The sequence below is a fragment of the Gymnodraco acuticeps genome, unplaced genomic scaffold (genome assembly GCF_902827175.1).
Source record: "Gymnodraco acuticeps unplaced genomic scaffold, fGymAcu1.1, whole genome shotgun sequence".
Lineage (NCBI taxonomy): Eukaryota > Metazoa > Chordata > Actinopteri > Perciformes > Bathydraconidae > Gymnodraco > Gymnodraco acuticeps.
The window spans coordinates 11,541-35,233 of record NW_022992003.1 but is presented as its reverse complement, the minus strand read 5'-3'; the positions used below and the strand labels follow the sequence as shown (position 1 = coordinate 35,233).

Sequence of the window (23,693 nt, the reverse complement as noted above, 5' to 3'; positions counted from 1 at the left end):
ACACACCCAGAAGTCCTTCAGGGAGCAGCTCGTATGCATTCCCAAGTATTATGGGGAAGATGCCACCGCGCTCAGGAGGTGCTCTGATACTGGCAACACAACGGTGAAGACCTATCTACTGCACTAAGTGCCTGGTGCCTCAATTCAAAAACACTAAACACATTCAGGTTGTGTACATTTTTTCTTTTTTGCCAGTATTTACAAAAAAAATGCTTGTGATGTTATTTCGGTTTTAGTGTCGTTTTTTAGTGTTATTTTTGAAATAAATCTGCTCAAGACAAGAGACAAGCGTATCCTATGTTTCCTAATTGTTATTGTGTAAGTAAACCTTCCTAGAAGTGTTAGTCGGGTGATAAACATGTAAGGGCTGTGGCAAAGTCCACACACAGACACACACACACACCATTTACATACAAAAAAAATGTAATTTAAAAATAATTTATTTTTTATTTTTAAAAACACTTGTATTTGGATGGAATGATTACCTGTAGTGATAATATTTTTACAGTATGGTACCTGAAAAAGGTCAAATGGCACTGATGGTATCCAAATGTGCCAAAATGTGCCCAAAGGTCAGTCTTTTAGCTAAATCTCTCTAAAAAGGTCAAATTTAACTTGTTTTGCCTCAATCTTGATACAGGGTACTTATATGTTATACTTTGGATTCCTAAAGCTTTTAGTCTACTATCCCATCATTCAAGGGTAGTTTTCACTATAAGTAATTTTTTTTTTTAGGCGGGGTAAGAATTTACCTTTTTTTTTACTATGTTCCATCTGAATGTACTCTGACTGAGAAATATCTATATTGATTCTGACACTTCTACATCCAACTCACAGATGTAACCTTGCTTTGATAAAATAAATGATTCATATAACCCTTTTAGAAGTTAAGTTATAGTCATTTGTTTTGGGCATAGCATTTTCGAGCCTGAAACCTTAAAAACAGGCTCAGGGCTTAAGAGGTTAAAATATTTACAAACTCACAAATAAATGTGCAAGTGTAAAACGGATCTGCAAATACGCTAAATATTTTTCACAAATAAAAAAATATCTGTGAATATCTCTTTAACATTTACAACTTTCGATCAGGCATTTGTGAATCCATTTTGTATTTGTCGAACAATAATGCGCTTGCGGATCTCAAATCTCTGCTCGTGGATCTCACATTTCTGCTCGTGGATCGTCTTTTTACACACACGGAATTTTGAGACATATTTTCCACCGGTCTCGGCTAAAATCTACTCGTGTCACTCGGTTATTTTCGGAAACCACGTGATGGCCTGCTGATGACGACATTTCCGCATGATTTCAAAGTAAGAGCATGATGGATTGTTTAATGCTCTGTTTTTGATTATAATGAACAGCGGAACGTTAGATGCATTCTTTATCACCATCATCATGTTATAGTGATAGTTAGTTTGTGTTAGTTTATTGGTTCAATACTGCATTTATTGAGCACTTTCGTTGATGTTGAAGTGCAGGCTATACGACACTTTCGGATCCCGGGGGAGCAGCTGGCAGTGAAGCAGATACAACTCTTTCTTCATTGTTTGTTGTGTATTCAGTCAACAGTTTAAAAGGGGAGTGATTAGTCAAATATGAATAAATAAAAGGAAATAATGCTAACTAGGTAACACAAGATAAGAATAAACAAGTTTAAATGATTTATTATTGGTTGTGATTATATTCTAAAGATGTTTGGATTCTTGAAAAGTATACAGCTCCCTTTCATCTGAGAGTTGAGAGCTGTATCCATAAATTCATGTTGTGCTCAAAGTGCACCAGATTGATGCATTTCACTTCAACATTTAAAAAAAAATCTTGTCGGGGGTGCATGCATCCAGAGGAGGTGAGGACCCCCCCTTAGAGGAGGTGAGGTCCCCCCTAGAGGAGGTGAGGTCCCCACTGGAGGATGTGAGGACCCCCCTAGAGGAGGTGAGGTCCCCCCTGGAGGATGTGAGGACCCCCCTAGAGGAGGTGAGGTCCACCCCCAAATAAAGCAGGTTAAAATAATTAAATTGCATATGTTCTTTTAGTAAACACTGAAAACGGGTCCCAGAGAGCCAAACAGCACACAAAGGTTAAAGGTCAGCATATAATAATGTTAAAATGTGCTAAATATATACACTGCAAAAAACAAAAGAGGAGTAAAAGTAGCCCCCGATTTGTTTTATTTTTTGAAAGTAGCCCTCACCCTAAAAAAGGTTGGTGACCCCTGGGTTAAGACAACCCAGCGCATGTTCTGTCCTATAGTGACTCAGCAGCTGGGTTATGATTGGTTTATTTTTTAACCCAGCAGTTTTAAGAGTGTAATTACATTTCCTTTTTTGTTTTGTGTATTTTATAAATTTTGGATTTTCTTGGCGAGCTATTTTTAGAACGTGCCCGGCGGGCGCCTCACGTTGCCCCTGCGGGCGACCCCCTTTCACACCAAGGCTGGATCCTGAAAAGTGCCGGTTTTTCCTGTTCACACCGCAGCGGTGCCGGCTCTTAGCTCCGGAATCCGGTTCACTTCCAGCTCCAAAACATTGTCGGTCTAGAGGCAAGAGCTTCGGAGCTAAGAGGTGGCGTCGCTTACGTCTCTCTTACGTCGAGGCGTGCAGGAAACTAAACCCACCTCCCCTGAACATGGGTCGACTGTCATGCCTGCCTACAAGCAGTAGTGCTTATAAACACACTTTATAAAGTCAGGCAACACTAACCAGGCTTCGTGTGATTCTGTTTATTTGTACCTTACTTTGACCATCCGTTCACTGTTATTGATCATTGTGGAGAGAGGCAGACGTTTTGTATTATAGCAGCTATCGGATGGAATCAATACATGGGCTGCACAGGTTGTCGTGTCCGACTATCACAAGTAGAATCATAATAAAAATACGCCGGTAAAATGTGCCTGTAGAAAACGGTTTATGCCACAATAGGATAGCAATAGCAAGTAGTCAGTTTAGCTTCGGTTGCTATGCTAACATCACCCATTTTATACCAGAGAAACTTTCATAACAGCGTTGTGATGCCAAACAGCGTCAATCCAGACTGACACACATTCACTTAGGCTAAGGGGAACTGGGGATATGTATCAGCTGCTTGTGTGAGTCGGACAGTGAATACTTTAGAGCGGCCGCTGCAGTGTGAGCTAACCGGGAGATAACGGAGGAGAATAAACTCCCGTGGAAGAGCAGCCAACAGCGGTCGGTAAATGCTGCAGAAACACATTAATAAACAATGAACCACGGCACTCTGGAGAAAAGTATACGGTTGGAGAAGTCGTTATTTAATTTAATCTGGCTTCGTGTGATTAAAAGCAACACGATCATCGACCCGACGCAGGTCCCCGTTGTTGTTGTTGTGAGCGCCGTAACGCCGTTGGGGAGCAAATCAGCGATATAAACGGTGACTAGGGGTGCACCGAATGGGAAATTCTTGGCCGAAACCGATACCGAAAATAGGAAACAGTTGGCCGAAAACCGAATGCCGAAAGGCCGAAAATGATTAATAGAAATATATATATATATAATGTATACATTTTTTACCAATGTTGTTCAGCTACCTGATTATGGAAATAGACATGATTATGGCAAAACTTAACTTAAATAATAATCACTATTATGGGTCCATAAAACATTTATTCAGCACTTTTGAATGCATACAGTACATTTATATGTCATGTATTATTGCTAAAAAACATTATATCGCAGTCTTAGTGTCGCCAACTCGTTTCTAATATGCAAAGACAACAAATGCGTCTATGATGTATTTTCGATCAGACGAGATCTCTCTCCCGTCTGTGTGCGAGGGGGCGGGGCAGTTTACACACACGCAGCTGCTACATGCAGCGGAGCACACTGCGGAGATGGCGGAGAGAACGCGCTCCGAGGTGTGGTTAAACTTTACCCGTCTCGATGTGGAGAATACTTGTTACCATAAGTGCAATAAGAGTTTAGCATGTAAGCACGAGCAATTTGTCTAAACATTTAGCAAAAGTGCACCGCATGCAGACGGAGGAATGTACCGGGTTCGACCGTCTTTCTAGCAGCTCTGTAGCCCCATCCAGGAGTAACGTTTCCACGTCAGGTGTTATGTATGCTAACCGCAACACACGGAGTTAACTACATTCTACAAACATGGGTTAATGATTAGAGGTAACTGAGTTATTTAGTTTGTTAATATTTCAGCTATTCTGTCATCAGATTATTTAATACGATTTGTTAAAGGCTCAGGGCAATCTCGATGACAAAGGTCAATGTTCCCCCCCCTGTGAGCCAGCCGCGAGCATGGTCGCCGCGTCTTTATTACGTCATCACAACAACACGTTAGGTTACCAACGTAAGCCTGTTCTGACATTCGGTGATATTTTTTCGGTGCTAAAACCCTTTCGGCTTTCGGCCGAAAGGGTTTTTAACCATTTTCGGCCGATAATTTTCGGTGGCCGAATATTCGGTGCATCCCTAACGGTGACGTCATGACGCAGCAGCGGCAGCACCAGTCGGGCTCTGGGCGGTGTGAACAGAGCGGGAGCAGAAAAGGGAAACCGGAGCTGAACCAGAAAAGCTCTAAATCGGAGCTAGAAAGGGAAAAGCGCTGGTGTGAAAGCCGCATAGTGCCCGCGGCCACCGTGTTGGCTACCACTGCTTTACGGCATGCGAGGACTGCTTTACTTCAGAGTAAGCCCGCGAGTTGTGTGGTTGCTGCCTACTGTAACGGCCCGTCCACACTACAGCTTCAAAAAAAGCTTGGAGCTGGAGTTTGGGGATTTTATTCGAGCAACGCGACCAACAACCAATAACATGAATCTCCCGCCCCCGACATACAAAGCAAAAAACCCCGGGGATTTTATGTGAGCAATATATATACAGTGGGGCAAAAAAGTATTTAGTCAGCCACCAATTGTGCAAGTTCTCCCACTTAAAAAGATGAGAGGCCTGTAATTGTCATCCTAGGTATACCTCAACTATGAGAGACAAATGAGAAGAAAAAAAAATTCCAGAAAATCACATTGTCTGATTTTTAAAGAATTTATTTGCAAATGATGGTGGAAAATAAGTATTTGGTCAATAACAAAAGTTGATCTCAATACTTTGTTATATACCCTTTGTTGGCAATGACAGAGGTCAAACGTTTTCTGTAAGTCTTCACAAGGTTTTCACACACTGTTGCTGGTATGTTGGCCCATTCCTCCATGCAGATCTCCTCTAGAGCAGTGATGTTTTGGGGCTGTCGCTGGGCAACACGGACTTTCAACTCCCTCCAAATATTTTCTATGGGGTTGAGATCTGGAGACTGGCTAGGCCACTCCAGGACCTTGAAATGCTTCTTACGAAGCCACTCCTTCGTTGCCCGGGCAGTGTGTTTGGGATCATTGTCATGCTGAAAGACCCAGCCACGTTTCATCTTCAATGCCCTTGCTGATGGAAGGAGGTTGTCACTCAAAATCTCACGATGCATGGCCCCATTCATTCTTTCCTTTACACGGATCAGTCGTCCTGGTCCCTGGCGGCGTAGTGTGTTACTGATGGTAGCCTTTGTTACTTTGGTCCCAGCTCTCTGCAGGTCATTGACTAGGTCCCCCCGTGTGGTTCTGGGATCTTTGCTCACCGTTCTTGTGATCATTTTGACCCCACGGGGTGAGATCTTGCGTGGAGCCCCAGATCGAGGGAGATTATCAGTGGTCTTGTATGTCTTCCATTTTCTAATAATTGCTCCCACAGTTGATTTATTCACACCAAGCTGCTTACCTATTGCAGATGCAGTCTTCCCAGCCTGGTGCAGGTCTACAATGTTGTTTCTGGTGTCCTTTGACAGCTCTTTGGTCTTGGCCATAGTGGAGTTTGGAGTGTGACTGTTTGAGGTTGTGGACAGGTGTATTTTATACTGATAACGAGTTCAAACAGGTGCCATTAATACAGTTAACGAGTGGAGGACAGAGGAGGCTCTTAAAGAATAAGTTACAGGTCTGTGAGAGCCAGAAATCTTGTTTGTTTGTAGGTGACCAAATACTTATTTTACCGAGGAATTTACCAATTAATTCATTAAAAATCCTACAATGTGATTTCCTGGATTCTTTCCCCCCATTCTGTCTCTCATAGTTGAAGTGTACCTAGGATGAAAATTACAGGCATCTCATATTTTTAAGTGGGAGAACTTGCACAATTGGTGGCTGACTAAATACTTTTTTGCCCCACTGTATATATAAACTCCCCAAACAGGCGAAAACCTACCAGTTTCACCCACTGTCTCTGCCACCTCCCTCCATGCCTGGTTCTTCCGGTTTGTATCCCGGTAGGTGAAGAGGGTCTGGTCATACAAAACCGGGTGATTTGCTACGGCGATAATTAGTTTCTCCATCTTTTTTTAAATATAGAAATGAACGGCGGGATATCTCTCCCAGCTTAGACGCGGTTTGATTGGCTAGGGCTTGAGCTGTCAGATTTTCAGAAACGGGATTTGATTGGCTGGCGCTGGCTACTCCGGCGTCAGAAGTTGAACATTGTTCCTACCTCAACTCATCAATGAGGCAACATCACTTAGAGAAGGAGAGTAATGAAAGCGGGGATAAAATGAACCACAATGACTTTTACCTTCTCAACGGCTGGGAAAGGAAACACCTCGCTTTTGGAAGTGCAAGCATTCATGCATTATTAACTGCAAACCCGACGCGAAAGTACTTACCCCCGTCAGGCAAACTAGACCGAAGAAGTATGATCGTCTTGGTCTTATTGTTAGCGGGAGACATCCATCTGAATCCGGGCCCGGTGCAGACAAGAAGCCAGTCCTGCAGACTCGAGGAGCTAGCATCACAATTAGCATCAGAACTAGCATCTCTTCCGCTGCAACAACAACTACGCGACGACAACAGAGACCGTGGAGACAGCGGAGACCGAGGAATAAACGGACACTTCGAGATTCCCCCGGGGACGCCTCGGCAGACAGACACGCATGAGGCAGTGACGAGAGGAAGATAACCGAGATCCGAGGGAACAAATATCCGCCATGTTGTTAGCCACCCTGCTAGCATATCAACGGCTAAAGCTACAACGGAGCCTCCCTCCCCCCACCACCACCCCACCTCTCCAAACACCACGGCAAGCCGGTTGCTGTAACGGACAAAGACAAATATCTGCAAGCTGACGACATTGTGCATTTAAGCAACAAAAATGGACTACATATTTTTCATCTGAACACTAACAGCCTGAGACACAAACTGGCTGAACTCAGGCAGCTATTCATGAACGGTAAGGCAAGCATATTATGTTTTTCTGAGACCAAATTGGACAATTCCATTACAGATTCAGAGATTGAAATTGAAGATTATCTTGTAGTGAGAAGGGACAGGAACGTGAATGGAGGTGGTGTCTGCATGTACATACATAAAGACACCAATTTCAAAAACCGTACTGACCTGCATCATGAAAATATTGAATCTGTGTGGGTTGAAATTCTTTTTGACAATGCTAAATCTGTAATAGTCGGGACAATCTATAGACCACCGGAACAGAGTGACTTTTATGATACATTAGATGGGTGTTTGGCTGATGTGGGGGATGTAGAGACAATTATTATTGGAGACTGGAACACGGATATGCAACGTAAAGACACGTCCGTCTTCAAGTCCTTCAGTAGGATTTGTGATCTGCACGGCCTCAGCCAGCTAATCACCCAACCCACCCGGGTATGTGAAACAACACAAACTACCATTGATCTCATTCTGACCTCTGACAGGTCCAGGATCTCCAGTAAAGGGGTTATAGCATGCGGGTTAAGTGATCATTATATGATATTCTGTACCCGCAAAAAGCTAAAACAAAGGGCCGGCTGTCACAAAACAGTCATATCTAGAGACCTCAAAAACTACTCTAGCGAGGCCTTTAACCTATAACTGGAGAGCCTGGACTGGTCAGATGAGCTCAGTGGTACACAAGTTGAAGAAACATGGCTTGGTTTCAAAAACAAATTCTCTGCAATACTCAATGATTTGAAGAAATGACGTAAGCTCCATGATCAAAACTGCCAAAAAGAATTTCATCAATGTCAAAACTGAGGAAAACAAAAATAAACCCCGTGAACTTTGGAAATTACTCAATAACCAGCTTGGCTGCAGTAAAAAACTCAAAACGAGATTTTCTAACTTAAACATAAAGACAGATAACAGACTCATCACAGACAAACTGGATGTGGCCAAGTACTTGAACATTTTTTTCACAAACATAGCCACAACTCTTGTAAATAAATTACCCTCCCACTCAGGGCTTTTTGGAGTAGATCACATCATGACCTACTACAAAAACCTAGGGGTACGCAAAGATGATTTCAGTCTAGCAAGGGTAGCAACAGCAGAGGTACTCATTAAACTGAGCGCCCTCCAACCTAACAAGGCCACTGGCCACGCCACGACAATATCCCCTCCAAATTCCTCAGAGACACAGCAACCGCCATCTCACCAGTCATAGCTCACATAATTCACCTCTCCATAAAACAGGGGAAAGTACCCAAAGACTTCAAAATTGCAAGAGTAACCCCCCTGCACAAAAAGGGCAGCAAATTGGACCCAGGCAACTACCGCCCTGTTTCTATACTTACCTCCATCTCGAAAGTCATGGAAAAATTAGTATATTACAGGTCGAAAAGTACCTCGCGGAAAAGAAACTAATCTATGAATTTCAATCTGGCTTTAGAACATCCGACTCCACTGACACATGCCTTCTTTATTTGAGCGACCACATCAAACAAGAGGTGGACGAGGGCAAGTACTGCGGCATGGTGATGCTGGACCTACAAAAGGCTTTCGACACTGTCAATCACCCCATTCTGATTGACAAGCTAAAAGCAATTGGTTTTGATAAACTATCGGTGAGCTGGATGCAATCCTACCTGGAGGGGAGAGAACAGATGGTGGAGGTAAACGGTACTCTGTCCCCCCCCCCCTCCCAGTGAGCTGTGGTGTTCCACAAGGAAGCATATTAGGTCCGTTACTGTTCCTAATTTATGTAAATGACATGTCATCAGCATGTGACTGCAACTTGTTCCTGTTCGCGGACGACTCAGCCCTGCTGGTCTCTGGCAGGAACAGGTTGCAGGTTGAAAAAACCCTCAGCTCCGAGCTCGGCAGAATCTGCACCTGGCTCGCCGATAATAAATTATCATTACACCTGGGTAAAACAGAGTCCATTCTCTTCGGTTCGAAACATAATCTCAGCAAATCCGACGACTTCTCAGTTGCAGTGGGCGACATTATTGTCACAAGTAAGAAGGAAATTACATACCTAGGATCTATTCTTGAGGCAAACCTCTCCTGTGACAAAATGGCATCCAATGTAATAAAAAAAGTCAATCAAAGAACTAGATTCCTATACCGGATCTCCTCTCTGGTAAACAAGAACACCCTGAAGACTCTGGCAGGAGCACTCATTCAAGGGTACTATGACTATGCTTGCATGTCATGGTACCATAGCACCTCCAAGGCGCTAAAAATAAAACTTCAAACATCGCAAAATAAACTGGTCAGACTACTGCTTGACCTTTCATCTAGAACCCACCTCACCTCTGCCCACTTTGACAACCTAGGATGGCTTAGAGTAGACGACAGAGTACAGCTACTTGCAATAGGAATGGTCTACAAGATCCACTACACCTCTATGGTACCCATGTACCAGGGTTTCCGTTAGCCGGTAATTAAAGGTTTTTAGCTGGTAAAATTGAATAAAAACCGGTAAATTCAAAACCTGCCGGTCAAAATGTCCGATGCTCCGATCGATTGGCCGTCGATCATTATCGGCCGATATTCACTCTTAATAGTTTGATCTGTGCTCTCTATAAAGGCCGATCAGGAGAGCTGGATCTGATCGATATGGACATAAACGCGAGTGAAGTATAACCGGACGCGAGAGAGAGATCAGATCAGCTGCTCCATAATCACCTGAAGCCCCGCCCACTGTTTAGCGCGCTGCATGAGAAACTGACGGGCTGTCAGGAGAGAGGGAGGGAGAGAGGAAAAGAGAGGATCCGTTTCTCCCGTGTTATTATTCAAAGTTAATGTAAACTTTTGAAGAATGTACTTCATCTACAACAAGTAGTTTCTTTGAATGTAATAATTATGTTGTTCGTTGTTTGTGGAATCATTTATTGAAAAATGAATCTGAATTTTTCGATCTGTTACGATTATAAACTGTCTGAAGCAATAACAAAATGACTCCCATTAACTGAGTTTTAAACATCAGCATATCCGGTCCTAGTCCGGTAATTACCTGCTAACGGAAACTCTGCTACACAATTCTTATTATTCTTATTGAAACATGACCGGTAAGTTTCAAATTTGTCCGGTAAAATAAATTCTGTTCGGACATTTGACCGGCGAGAAAAAATCCTAGCGGAAACCCTGCCATGTACATGTCAACATTCTTCCCAAAGGTCAAGGAATACCATGATCATAACACCAGAGGGAGCTCCACAAATCATGTGAAACCCAGATTTGGCACAAAAAAGGGGGAATACACGTTTCGTAATTATGCCACATCAAGGTGGAACGCTCTTCCCACAACTGTAAAGGAAAGTAAAACTATACTTACCTTCAAAACCTCTCTTAAAGAGCACCTTCGGGGGAGAGCATTGCAAAACTGGCCTCGGTAATGGTACAAATCTCAACCTGTCGTTCAATGGACAGCTTCCCCCCCCCCCCATCTATGTATATACTCGCATTTTAGACTCTGTTACTAACTGTATATCTGTAGACTTGGTATGTCTTAAATGTCCGGTTAGAATGTATTAGAACGAAATCTAAAATGAAAATTGTAAATAAGCCATCTGTATGTCAAATATGTCTTATATGTCTTAAATGACATGATGAATTGGAAATGGGGGACCCTGATGTAAACAAGACGAAAGTATTTCTCTGGTCTGCATCCCCTTAACAATTGTATGTTTTGAGCTGTACTGTACCCAATATACAAGCTGTTAATAAACTTTTCAATCAATCAATCAAACCCCATTCAAAGTGAATGGGCAGACGCGTTGGAAACCGTTTTTGAAGCTGTGGACGGGCCGTGAAATGTCTTGTCTTACTGTACAATAAACCTGAGCCGTGAAAGATACTCGACCCTCCATCATTCTACATTATTCTCCCGCAATTTGAATGAATCCAAAGTATTTGTTTTTATTTGCTTTTACACATTTAAAAAGAAAAGGTGAATAAAGAAGCACATTAAAACTAAAGTATCAATGTATGTCACATTTAACCAACTAGTGCCCACATGAATGGGTCATATTTAAATCAGTACATTACATGGCATATTATTCAATGTATGTATTTTTATAAATATATTTATTTTGGTAGGTTTGCTCTTCCGTAATACATTTTAATTATTATAATAAAGTACATGTGTCTAATAATACTTACATACTTTTACTTAAATAAGATATGAATGCAGTACTTTAACTTGTAATGGAGTATTTTCACAGTGTGGTGTTTGTACTTTTACTTCAGGATCTGCTACCTGCAGCAAGTGCTGATAAAGGGTCTAAAGTGTTATTAATGTGATAATAAAGTGCTACTGAAGAGTGTAAAGTGTTAATGAAGGGTAAAGGGAACAGACCTGCTCTGTGTATCCGAAGCTGAGGCTGTAAAACAGCGTCCAGTAGTTTCTGGAGTCTCTTGTTCTCCTCTTTGGAAAGAAACAGCTCCTCCTCGAGCTCTGCTATTGTTTGTTCAAACAGAGCAAATATCTCTTCATTAGCAGCAGTGAGTCGCTGCTTCTTCAACGACAGCAGCATTTGGACTTTACTCATGTTTCCTAGATCACCTTTCCCTGCAGACTCCGTTAAACACACCGTTTCTCTCTGCATCAAACTCTCAATCTGACTAGTGTTGCTAACGTGTTTCCAGCTAGCATGCTAAGCTAGCTCCTATAGTCCGAGGTAAACGCTCCAGAAAAAAGAGCACACAGTCCATTCGGAGGTTTATCCAGACACACAGATGATGGACCAGTAGAGCTGGAGCTCACACACACTTTCTCAGGAACACAGAGAGAGAGAGAACCGTAGCGAGGAGACGCCACGAGGATCCAGGTTCTTCTTCTTCTTCTTCTCTCGGTGTTTTGGCGGATTGCAAACAGCTTTAAGGTGCATACCGCCACCTACTGTACAAGAGAGTGTATCACCATATCATCCTATCACCACTTGTGGAATTATACCATTGTGTTGTTTACGTTGTTTTAAATTCTTCCAATCAATCCTGTTCCACTCAAATACTTAAGAATGGCCTTCCTGCCTCTCTTACCCCCTCGCCTTCTGTTTCCAGTGTCCCCATCAGACACTAATCAGGTTGGAAGTATTATAGCTCGTTGCCTTTTTCCCTCCTCGTGGAACTTCTGCATTTGTTAATACAAATAGCAAGCGAACTATCTAACTCTGAAACTTTGAAATAGTCCCATACTACCGACGACATGTTTGTTTACTGTCCTGGCTTCACGGCCGCACACCATTTACGTCACAGCCAGGCTGAGTTAGGGAGGGAGCGCTGGATTTGTGAAAAACTCCCCTCTTCCTAAACCACTAATACCACAGTAATGGCAAAACCGGAAGAGAAGAGTGAAAACAAGCGCCCCTCATCCCAATCCACCCACACCGCAGTACTTTTTCTTTTTTTTTACCCAAAAAATGAATTGTATATTATCGGGGCTATTAATACTTTTATCGGGTTTATCGGGATGACGTCATAATTCCTAATATCGGACCGATAATTATCGTGCACCACTAATACCTACATTATTAGCACGATGAAAGGCTTTAGAAGCATCAATGAAACCCATAAGAACTGATGAGTTATTACCTCTATATTTGTTGACAATTTCCTTTAAGGCGTATATACCAAGCGGCAAACTGTGGGGTAGAGCCGGGAAGCCAATACGGAAGTGCCACACACTGCAGTTCATATATTGGCCGATAGGCGATGGCTGCAGAAAGGAGCAATTTCCATAGACCCCATGTTAAAATGCCCGATAGTTAGATTCCACCTTCATGATTATGGATCTGTGAGTGAATTGTTTTCTAACGCGACCCTTTATATTTATATTAGGTCTTAAAGTTTGTGCATACATTAGGGCGTGGTCACTTTGATGGACAGATACGTGCCTCACTGTCAGCTAACAGCAACTTGTCCAATCTGCTGGGCTACAACCATAGAGGCTACAACGTTAGTTAGTTGTAGTTACTGTACTTGACCCTTTAGCTTTAGCCGCGTTCGTGGTGATTGTGCCTTTTAGGGAATATTGTTACAAATACCAGATAATTAAAATGTCGTGCTGTGCGCTTGAATGTACTAACAGATCTTCCAAGAAGTCTACTTTCAGCTTTTTTCGGTGAGTAAAATGATAATATTATACATGTTAACCCCGTTAGCAGGTGTTTGTGTGCTTGTTAGCTTAGCCTGTTATGTAGCTTATTAGCCAGCTAAGGACGTAACCCTTTATACATATATACAGTTTAGTTTATGATTCAGCCTTGGGTAAGACTTTTATACTATATGGCTATGACGCCCATAATGCTAAACGGGAGCAAATGTTAAAAGGGGCGGGCCGCCGGAGTCCACGCCGCCGAAGCTAACGGGGCTGCAGGGTGCTAGCTCGCTAGCGCGTCCCGGCAGCCGTAGCTAGCACCCTGGGGCTCCGTTAGCTTCGGCCAGCGGCGGAGTCCGGCGTTATAACTGGAGATCAAGGAATGCATCGTAACGCGGACTTGGTTCGCCTGCTATGGAGGACGGAACATGACTTAAGTATAAATAAATAAATGTATGAAGAAATACAGGAATAAATAAATAAATACGTAAATAAATAAATAAATACAGGAATAAATAAATACAGGAATAAATAAATGACGAAATAAATACAGAAATAAATAAATGTTGAAATTAATACACAAATAAATAAATAAAAGAATAAATGCATAAATAAATATGGAAATAAATACATCAATGTATAAATAAATAAATAAAAGTCGAAAATAAAACAGAACACACGTTATTATATATCTTTCATTTATTTCTACATTTACGCGACATACATTTATTTATTTATGTATTTATGTGTCCGTATGCTAATGAGGTGGGCGGTCCTAACCTCAGTCTGAAGCAGGATTCGCCAATTGTTGGAGCCAGGCAGAAGCAATAGATTCGTGGCAAGTCACATCTGTACATTCTGTGTACATTGTCGGCAACTCGCTAATAATGGCTTCGGCTGGAAGGGCGCTGGCAGACCTTCTGCGGGATGCGGCTAACCAGCTTGAAAACTGTAAGTGACTCATGTTTTGGTCTAGTGTAAGACTGATATGACAATGTAAAAAAACTGATCTGTGTGTTAAAATGCCAATGTACAGTTTTGTACCCAATGTGGCGCTATGTTATGTTTTGTGCAGCACCAAGGACCGCTAACGCGCCAGTTTCGTCTCCTCCTCCTCATCCGTTACATAACGGGACTCCCAGACACCCAGTGGACGGTAGGTCTTTGCATCAAATTATTTGTAATGCAAATCCGATCAGTTTACTAAGTTTATATCGCCAATGACAAGTTATTTGATTCAGTTTCTGTCCACCAGCTTGAAGGGATCATTATATTTATAGTGTGTGATGCTAACGCTAACCAACATTTCCCCCCTGGATTCTCGTTGAATCATTATTTCCTTGCACTCAATATTGCTTATCTTCTTAACTTGATCCTAGCCGAAGTTTCAAGACTGTTTGGCCCCTACATGGGAGGGAGGAGGACGGCAGGGCGGCAAACCCTTTCTGGTCCTGCACACCTGCATTCTTATACCCATTTATTCTGTTGCCTTGAGGACAAGAATGCAGCCTTAGTCCCCAACCGATACGCCAAAGAAAGACTCGCTGCTGCTGGCTTTGGTGAAAAACGGCTCACATTTAAAGGTCTGTCAGTCATTAGAATGACGATTATCAATCGCTCTTTCCTTTTCTGTCTATTTTTTATGGTAAATGTACATTTGTGATATATAAATATATTGAGTTACCCTTACAATCATAACATTATCTTTATGTTAGATCTCTTATGTGTATCATCTATTTCTAGGCAGCCATACAGATTCAAATGAATTCCTCGAATTCTTGATGGATGCCTATCCAAAACTGCGGAACGGTGGCGGTTTCGAGTTGCTAAAAATATCTGGCACTACGAGAAGTCGCCACTTGATTGTGATCCCCTGTCCCAATGAGGGTTACTATGTCAGATATTTGAAGGACCCTCAGACCCAGATTGGCCATTCTACGGTTTTCATTAGACCAATGCAAAGAACCCTGAATTTGGACCCTGTAAGTTCCTCACTTCTATAGTGGTGTCACAATATTAAAGTGGAATCTGTGACTTACAGTAACATAATTGTTCGCTTGTGATGTAGTTTAAAACTATTTTGTTTACAGGCATGTCGATCAGAAGGCGACAACGTGTTAATTGGACCAAATCAGAAATGTGTCATCTGTGGAGAGGAGTTCCCCTTTTCCAGAATCAAGGATCACAGCAATAACTGCACGAGGTATTACTCTCTACAGAACTAAACATCACATTCGCCAGGCACACTGCAACTGCATGTGTAGACACACAATAACCAATAAGCATAAGGCTGTGGGATGCTGCAAATGGATGTAAAATATTTTGACATATCAGCACATCTGAGGTTTTATAATTATGGGGCCAGATATTAGTACTTTTTGTTCCAACAATCCCTCTGTAACACCATATTCTGCTGTCCTCTATAATACATTTAAATATGAAAGATATACATTCTGGATGTTGGTTTTGAGGAAAAGTAACATTTGGTTTACTTTTCATTCTATGTATATGCCCATCTTTTTCTAGAGTGTGATATGTAATGTAAAGTATACTAGACCAAATAACAGAAATAACCTCTTTTTACACTAGACCATCACAGAGCAGCGGTGAGGTACAGATTGAGTTGACAACTGAAAGGGCCTCCGGAAGTCAAGTTAGATTTGAAAGCACGTTCACAGGAGCACAGGGAAATGAGACAACAAGGGCCAGGAACACAAGACACTCGGTGCCACCTCAGGAAATGTTGCCTTCTCCTGAGGTAGTTGACATCGATCCCACTGAGGAAAGTGGCTTCTCTGGTGTGTAACATCCTTTATTAAGTACATCATGTATTGCAATAAGTTGTTGCTCTCTACATTTCACTTGATCCAATATTAATTTGGAAACCTTTTAAACTATTTTTAGATTGGAGAATAGCGCCAGATCCCACAGAGGCAGCAAAGATGTTTAAAGAAGACATTTTAAGCCAGCATGCAACTGGAAAATCCTTGTGTCTTACTATGGATCTTGGAGACAGTGCAGCGGAAAGGGAAAGAGCAGTCCTTACTTTTTATAAGAAGGCAAATGTTGAGTGGGCTTGCCCCTTGACATGCTCACTTAAGGGTAATTCGGTTACAAACAAAATCCAAGATAAAAAAATGAACAAACCATATTTTCGTTAAACTGATGTCTGTAGTGTGTGTTTACATTTTTAAGGAGATCCAGCCATTGGTGATGGTGTGACTCGGCATTTCTTTGCAACCATCATGTCAAAACTTCAGGCTGGTTTTGAGATGAAGTTTGGTAAGTAAATATTTACTATGGCTGATCGCTGGGTCTCAGCCACTAAGTTATGTGTGTTTTTGTACCAGTTCCAGGCTGAACACAGATCTGTCCCTTAACCCCAGAAAACAAAACGTATTCCTAAAACCTGATGTGATTGTAGCTGCTGTGAACATGTAGGTTTCTACAGGATCAACCAGTATCCAGTGGCGGTTTGATCATTCCTTTACTAATGCTTTGTGATAGTTGAATATCTATGTCCTTTACTTTACTATCAATTTACTTTGACTGTTTTCCTATATTTGCAGTGCCTGGAGGAACTCTTCTTTTTGAAGGAGAACAAGATCATCTGATTCCCTCCACTTCTCATCTCCTTTTGGAGAGTGACTTCTTTGTTGTTGCTGGCCGAATGATTGGACATTCATTCCTCCATGATGGGCCATGCCTAGGTGGACTGAGCCCAGCTGTCCTGCATGTGCTCTTTGGTGGATCCCCAGAAGAAGCCACAATAGATATTAAGGACTGTGTTGACCTTGATATCCGTGAGACAATCAAGTTGGTATGTTCAATGTTTTTCTAACCTATTTTATTATTCAACCTTTGGATATTATTTATTTAGCTGATCTACTTTCAGATACTGTTAACATCAAGTGGCTACACTTTGCACCAGCAGGAGTTACTGAAGCATTATAAAACACCATGCACTGATATATTAAATATCATTAGAACACTTACAGATGTCCTCCTATAAGATGTTTTTTGACAAAACATAGCTTTTACAGGTTACCAACTAACATGCTGATTATAAGTTAAACTTCTTATGTTGTATCAAAGTTGAATGTTTATACAAGTATTGAGAAATTAACGATTCTTATCAAATTCATTCTACTTGCCATTATTAGCTGGAGGGAACAGCAGAGTTATCATCAGAAGAAAAAAAGCTCATCAATGAGTTGGCACTGTCCTGGGATTTGCCTCTAGTCACATGTGACAACAGGAGATGGCTATTTGATAAACTGATCCTCCATGCTGTGAGTATTCTTAACAGGTCATATGAATCAGACTGACTAATCAGAGTTGAAGTTTTGAAGTAGGACCTCATTTTGGCATATCACATTTGAGCTTTTTTGTTAAATACATATTTGGATGTTAATAGTGTATTAAAACATGCTTATTGGGCTATTAGATCAATCAGGCTGCTTTGCTTTTCTACTGTGATGCAAATATTGTGCAGGTCCTTGGAAGAACCTCCAGACAAGTCAAGCAGTTACGAAGGGGTTTAAAAGAGACACTGATCTGGCCTCTGCTGACGGAGAGGAAAGACACGATTCCCCTTCTCTTTCCAAGAGCATCTGATTTGCAGTGCACACCACGGGTAAGTGATCTCATGCTGCTCAGTCAAATCCTTCCTCCTAACTCACAGGAGTTAGAAATTGGGTTTATTTACTACTCTCAGACCTACATTGCTTTAAGTTTATTAAAACAAACATTCACCTACGCAAACATATTTTGAAATGAAATGATGCTACTTGCTGCTTAAAAGGAGCTAAACCAATAGAACAACTGTATCTTTAGACTACTCTGCTGCTACACAGCAAAACCTGCAGTTTCTTGTATGTTCTGTTTATTATTGTGCTTTCACTGGGCTCCTTTCAAAACGAAATCTGTCAGATGGTGTTGGAGAAGATAAACTGGCCCACACAGGATGAGGATGAAGACAGTGAAGTCTCTTTGGAGGATTCCTGTAGGCTCACAGGATTCCTGCGCACATTTATTGAGATGGGTAAAACAACGTCTTCAAGCTTTGTTTACTGAAAGTTTGTAATTATTATAACGAAAGCTCTCTGTTTTTATCTTTAAAGCTACAGTAACAATCCAAGGCGTAATTTAAGTAACATTATTGTTATTTAACTATTAACTGAAAGCAATTATAATAAAATGAATTTATTCTCTGTTTTATAAAGCATCTCCCGTTATCCTTGGGAAACTTGTGCAGTTCTGGATAGGATGGAATGTGCTTCCTAGACATGGCCTGGATGTGACCGTGGTGGAGAGCAACTTCCCCAGCTCTTCCACATGCTTTCACCAGCTGAAACTTCCAGGACATTACAAAGAGTACTGTATGTTTGAAAGGGACATTCTTGCTGCTATTTGGAGCACTGAAACTGGGTTCGGGATGGTCTGAAGAGACGGACACACCTTAGTACTAGATTTGTTGTCTTTTGTTTGGCCGGCCAAAAATGTATGTTTTCAGAGAGGAAAAAAAACTCAGTTAATGCCTATACTCCGGCCAGTTTGTGTAACACTGAAAATATATAAAGATAAACATGCTTTCCTTGTTATTGCACATAACAAAGAAAGCATGTTTATCTTTATATATTTCAAAGTTTTAAATTGATATTCGTTACAAAATGTTCATTAACTGTAACAAATGTATATTTCTTGATGCATTACAGTAAGTGTTGATTCACAACAAGCATATGTTCAGTGCAACACATGTTTCAAATGACTACTGAACGTAACTTCATTACCATCTAATTTTTATTGTATTAAAATCGAAATATACTGAATCTTGGTACCAGCGTCTTCATGTAACTCAGTCAAATATTGTCACCTAATCGTCCTAGTCGAAACTTTAAAAGACTACATTTCCCACAGCAACAGACTTTTGATACACACACACATTTACTGTAGCATTTCAGTCAACAAGCCCACAGTTTGTACATAGACATTCCACACATTGGACAGAGGGCCATCAGGGTCTGGAAGTCTTTCCACTTCCTGGTCAGTCAGTGAACGTTGCAGCTGAACTTCAGGAACCATAACATGAGGCAGGCGATGAGCACATGGTCCAGTCCAGTCAACTCCAAACTCAATGTCAACCTGCAATTGCAAGAGCTAAAGTTAGAGTCAACCAAAATCAAAGTTTTAATATATTTGTCAGTTAATTCATTTTATATAACCGTTTTGTATCATCTCCTGGAATTCCTGATTAATGTCTCATGAACAGCTGACATCAATCAAATCATTAGAGAGCAGAAAGCCCTGATGTATCATTATCTTCCTTAACCGCTTGTTCTGGTTGATCACAGCATTTTAGGAATACCTCATAGAAGTGTTTAAAGTGCCGATGATATGCAGAATAAAATAATTCCATCACATTCAGTTTCCTCGACAACAGGCCACTATTTGTTACATTGTGAAACTATACTCACTTGTATTATTTGTTTTAAACAGTTTGTGTAATGACAGAAAAAGTGGGTATTAGTGTTAACATGGTCCCATGTAGGAAAGTAAAGTCAAAGTCAAAATAAAACTATTGAATACAATCAAACCTGTATATGTTCCTGCTGGGCCTCACGCTCATGGCGAGTCCACAGTTGCAGTGGGGACCGGTTTCCCTCAGTGCTTAGTCGGTGGCAGTTCCAGCCTTGCTGGAAAAACTGCAGGTGCTTCTGTATGTGGGGCACAAAGCACCAGTGCAGAGCATAGAGATGCACTTCACAGTCAGGATTGAGAAGGCCTTCTCTCTCTAGGTTGAAAAACATTGTGTAGAAGAGATCCAGCACTCCTACATAAACGTCTCTCCAGAGCCTTTCTATCCTTTTGAGGAAAAAGGAAGGAAAATATTTAGTCTGCTCAGTGAACAAAAAAAAAAAACTTACAAATATCACCTTTCACCTACCATAAATGGTAAGTAAATTTAGAATTGAATTACATTAATTAGAAGCTAAGTATTAACATTTTTGCCGATTTCAATAGGAAAATGTTCCTGATTAAGTGGCAAGTGCACAATAATGCCTCTGGAAAAAAAGCTGGAAATTGGATTTAGCAAAAATCATTTTGCTTGAGCAAAGTTCATCAAACTTGGGTGAGGTTTTTATACTGTAAGCTTTGTTGAAACTGGATCAGGAAATATATCAGCTGAACATACTATGGATGTATAAAAAAAGACGGACTAATGCCATATTTATGCCACATTAACTGTTGTTGTTCAATATTAATGTAAGGTTCTCTTGACTGGAAAATACATTCAAAATCCAAGTTCCAACAGTAATTTGCCCGGTCATGCAACGTGCTGGGACTTCCACTAAATAGATGTTTGAAAAATATTGTTATCCTTCTTGTCAAATTATACAGTTGGTGTCATAATTATAGTGTTTGTATTATAGAAATATAACTTTTTTAGTTCTATGGTTTTATCTCACAGAGGAAGACGAACAAAAATACAATTAATAATAGCTAAAGACATATAGTTGACATTGCAATCTTTACCAAGGACTTAATTTGATAAAAGTTTGACTTGAAGTTTAAGGTACCTTTGATTATGGACACTCCTGCCAGCAATGTGTGAATTCCTGTTCTCTCCTCGGTTTGCCACCATGTAGCGTGCAACGTCAACATTTTCTCCACCTTTATCTGACCTCACACGTGATGGCACACCGTAGACATTGGCGGCTTCCAAAAAGCTTCTTAAAACTGTTGCTGCCCGATTGTTGGTGGCAGCACTCAAGTACACGATGAGACGACTAAAGCCGTCAATACCACCATGCACAACAAAACGCCACCTAAAGGGATATGTATAGGCACACATTAAGGTCAATCCACTAATGTATGTACAGACATTTACACATTTTAAAAGGTGCCTTATCCTACTAAAAGTTATAATTACAAAACATAAATCATCTTAATTTTGATAGTAAAAGTAATTTGCATGCAGAGGAATTTGGTGCAATTAATCATTTGATACATTTCATTTATATTTCTTCTTGCAGTGTTTTAACTTGTTTTTATGTCTACAGAATATTGTATGTTGCATTGTTAGAGGAGACTGAGACTTCAGATTTTCATAACCAACCAATAAAAAAAGCTATCATGCATATGACAATATAGCCTTTGAATCTTGAAGTCTGGTTTGCATTGAAGCTGATTGATTATAAGAACACTTTAGATGGTCCCATCTTTTGTAACTGTAGTGAAGTGGATGTTTGAGCAATGCTTGAGTGTTAATGATTATACTATACCTAATCAGTTTGTGATTTCCGTCGATGTGCCATAAACTGTTCGGTGCTGGTACAAAGTACTTCCTACGCCTTCTTGGGTTCAGCTGCAGAGTGCGAATCAAGACTCCACCTGGATCAACACGCCGCATGGATTCCTGGACACGCTGTCCTGTTATATTCGGGGAAATGCAGAGATATGGTGTACTGCAAGTAACATAATGAAAAGTAAAGCATTCCTAAATATGCCAGAATAATGTGATTCATTATCAAGTAGTAAAAAAAAAACACTGCATGGAGGATTATTATAATAATAACAATCCCTTACTTTGTATGCGTATCCCTCGTGCATTCAGGTACCCCACCATCATTTTGTATCCAGAGTTGGGATGATGCTGTAGAATTTGGGTAACAGTTTCATCCAAACTGTTGTCATCTAACAGAGTTAATAGATCTTGGACCCTGATCATCAAAAATAACGAAACAATAGTAAGTCACAATAAACAATAGTCACCTTTTGCACTGTACAATCAAAACACATCAGAATGAGTGTGTTGCTCTGTACTAACCTGCATTGAAAGATGTAGGTGTCATCTGAAACAAATGAGCTGGTCTCTTAAACCTCATTACTATTATTAGGCCTACATCATGTCTGAGGTAATGGTACCTTTGCTTTGTGTACAAAGCATGTTTGTATCTTTGCCCCGACACATGTCTATCTGATGTATTGGTTTCAACATATAAATGGCCTATTACCATTTTAATAAATATGTAAACAAGTAGGCTAATTTGGATGGAGAAAATGTAGGCTAATGAAACGTTATCATTACTAAACACAAGTTAATGCGTCTAACAAATGTGTACACTGATATAGCCTACACCAAAACAATAAAAGTAAGGAAATCCAGACAAAAAACGTGAAAGAATGCGGATTAAACCTACCGTATCCCGTTCTGTGTCATCCTCCGACGAATTGTTCTTTCGCACACCCCGAACACCTGCGCGATGTCCCCAGCGGTGTGGCCCCAACGAAGATGTGCTTCAATAACGTTTAGGGGCAACATGTAAGATGGACGCCCAACTGTCGCCTCCTCTGTTTCCGAGAGGATTTCAAGTTGGCGGGCAACCTCTTGAAGACTCTCAAACACAGCTGGGTTAACATCCACATCCATGTCGAGCTGAGCCAAGTCCTCTATACATCGTTCCACACGAAACTGGACATAGTCTTTTGGTTCTCCATTCTCTAAATGGTCCGCTAATGATCGTAAATGATCTCCAATGGCTCTTAAATCAATATCCATAAATAAACCTTACAACTGTGGATAAACCATGGATGTATAAAGATAAGGGCTAAACAGTAAAGCTCCTGCATTCGAATCAGCGCGGTTATCCAGGCGTTAGTAGTAGAGCCCTCTGCCAGAAATGATCACACACTCCTGTAACCAATCCTGCTTCAGACTGAGGTTAGGACCGCCCACCTCATTAGCATACGGACACATAAATACATAAATAAATAAATGTATGTCGCGTAAATGTAGAAATAAATGAAAGATATATAATAACGTGTGTTCTGTTTTATTTTCGACTTTTATTTATTTATTTATACATTGATGTATTTATTTCCATATTTATTTATGCATTTATTTATGCATTTATTCTTTTATTTATTTATTTGTGTATTCATTTCAACATTTATTTATTTCTGTATTTATTTCGTCAATTATTTATTCCTGTATTTATTTATTCCTGTATTTATTTATTTATTTACGTATTTATTTATTTATTCCTGTATTTCTTCATACATTTATTTATTTATACTTAAGTCATGTTCCGTCCTCCATAGCCTGCAGCCCGCTGTAGTATTAGCTAAATAAATGATGTTGAGCAAGGCTTATTGAGCTGAACACCGCCACAATTATTCTGCTATGTATCGGTACTTATTTTATTTTATTAACGTGTGAATGACAAGCATTAAGAATAATACCAAATAGCTAATTATCTTGCAGATTGTCTCGTTTGATTATGAATGTAACGTTTATATAGTGGAACTACACTGTTTTATCAAAACCAAAGTGCCAAGCAGTGACTTGGTATGCATGTATTTCAGCAG

The 23,693-nt window shown here is 40.6% G+C and overlaps 2 protein-coding genes across 7 annotated transcripts; one reads left to right on the top strand and one right to left on the bottom strand.

The window, feature by feature from the left end:
- The first annotated feature begins 13,995 nt into the window (after window positions 1-13,995).
- LOC117536444 lies at window positions 13,996-18,922 on the top strand. 6 transcript variants are annotated; one of them, XM_034201304.1, is made up of 11 exons: window positions 13,996-14,273; window positions 14,398-14,478; window positions 14,702-14,905; window positions 15,066-15,304; window positions 15,413-15,525; window positions 16,518-16,604; window positions 16,892-17,142; window positions 17,486-17,614; window positions 17,818-17,958; window positions 18,255-18,366; window positions 18,548-18,922. In XM_034201304.1, the coding sequence occupies exons 6-11, from the start codon at window positions 16,568-16,570 to the stop codon at window positions 18,766-18,768; spliced, it is 891 nt and encodes a 296-aa protein (XP_034057195.1). In that variant the 5' UTR covers window positions 13,996-14,273; window positions 14,398-14,478; window positions 14,702-14,905; window positions 15,066-15,304; window positions 15,413-15,525; window positions 16,518-16,567; the 3' UTR covers window positions 18,769-18,922. The 6 variants fall into 6 exon arrangements, 5 of the variants coding, with proteins under 5 accessions (XP_034057195.1, XP_034057196.1, XP_034057193.1 ...); XM_034201305.1 differs by having other exon boundaries at window positions 16,498-16,604; XM_034201302.1 differs by having other exon boundaries at window positions 16,518-17,142.
- A 346-nt stretch (window positions 18,923-19,268) lies between these two features.
- LOC117536443 lies at window positions 19,269-23,000 on the bottom strand. Its single transcript, XM_034201300.1, has 6 exons — window positions 22,526-23,000; window positions 21,912-22,045; window positions 21,608-21,755; window positions 20,903-21,151; window positions 19,919-20,186; window positions 19,269-19,466 (listed from the first exon to the last, which is right to left on the bottom strand). Exons 1-6 carry the CDS (start codon window positions 22,882-22,884, stop codon window positions 19,269-19,271), a joined length of 1,356 nt encoding a protein of 451 aa, XP_034057191.1. The 5' UTR covers window positions 22,885-23,000.
- Between the last annotated feature and the right edge of the window lie 693 nt (window positions 23,001-23,693).

Excerpts from the sequence above, each read along its gene's own strand:
- LOC117536444 (XM_034201301.1), top strand. The coding sequence starts at position 14,210 with ATGGCTTCGGCTGGAAGGGCGCTGGCAGACCTTCTGCGGGATGCGGCT. Across the intron at positions 14,274-14,358 it reads GGCTAACCAGCTTGAAAACT|TTTTGTACCCAATGTGGCGC; the intron begins GTAAGTGACTCA and ends GCCAATGTACAG. Across the intron at positions 15,526-15,911 it reads CACAGCAATAACTGCACGAG|ACCATCACAGAGCAGCGGTG; the intron begins GTATTACTCTCT and ends TTTTTACACTAG.
- LOC117536443 (XM_034201300.1), bottom strand. The coding sequence starts at position 22,884 with ATGGATATTGATTTAAGAGCCATTGGAGATCATTTACGATCATTAGCG. Across the intron at positions 22,046-22,525 it reads ATGACACAGAACGGGATACG|GGTCCAAGATCTATTAACTC; the intron begins GTAGGTTTAATC and ends TTTGATGATCAG. Across the intron at positions 21,152-21,607 it reads GGAAATCACAAACTGATTAG|GTGGCGTTTTGTTGTGCATG; the intron begins GTATAGTATAAT and ends ATATCCCTTTAG.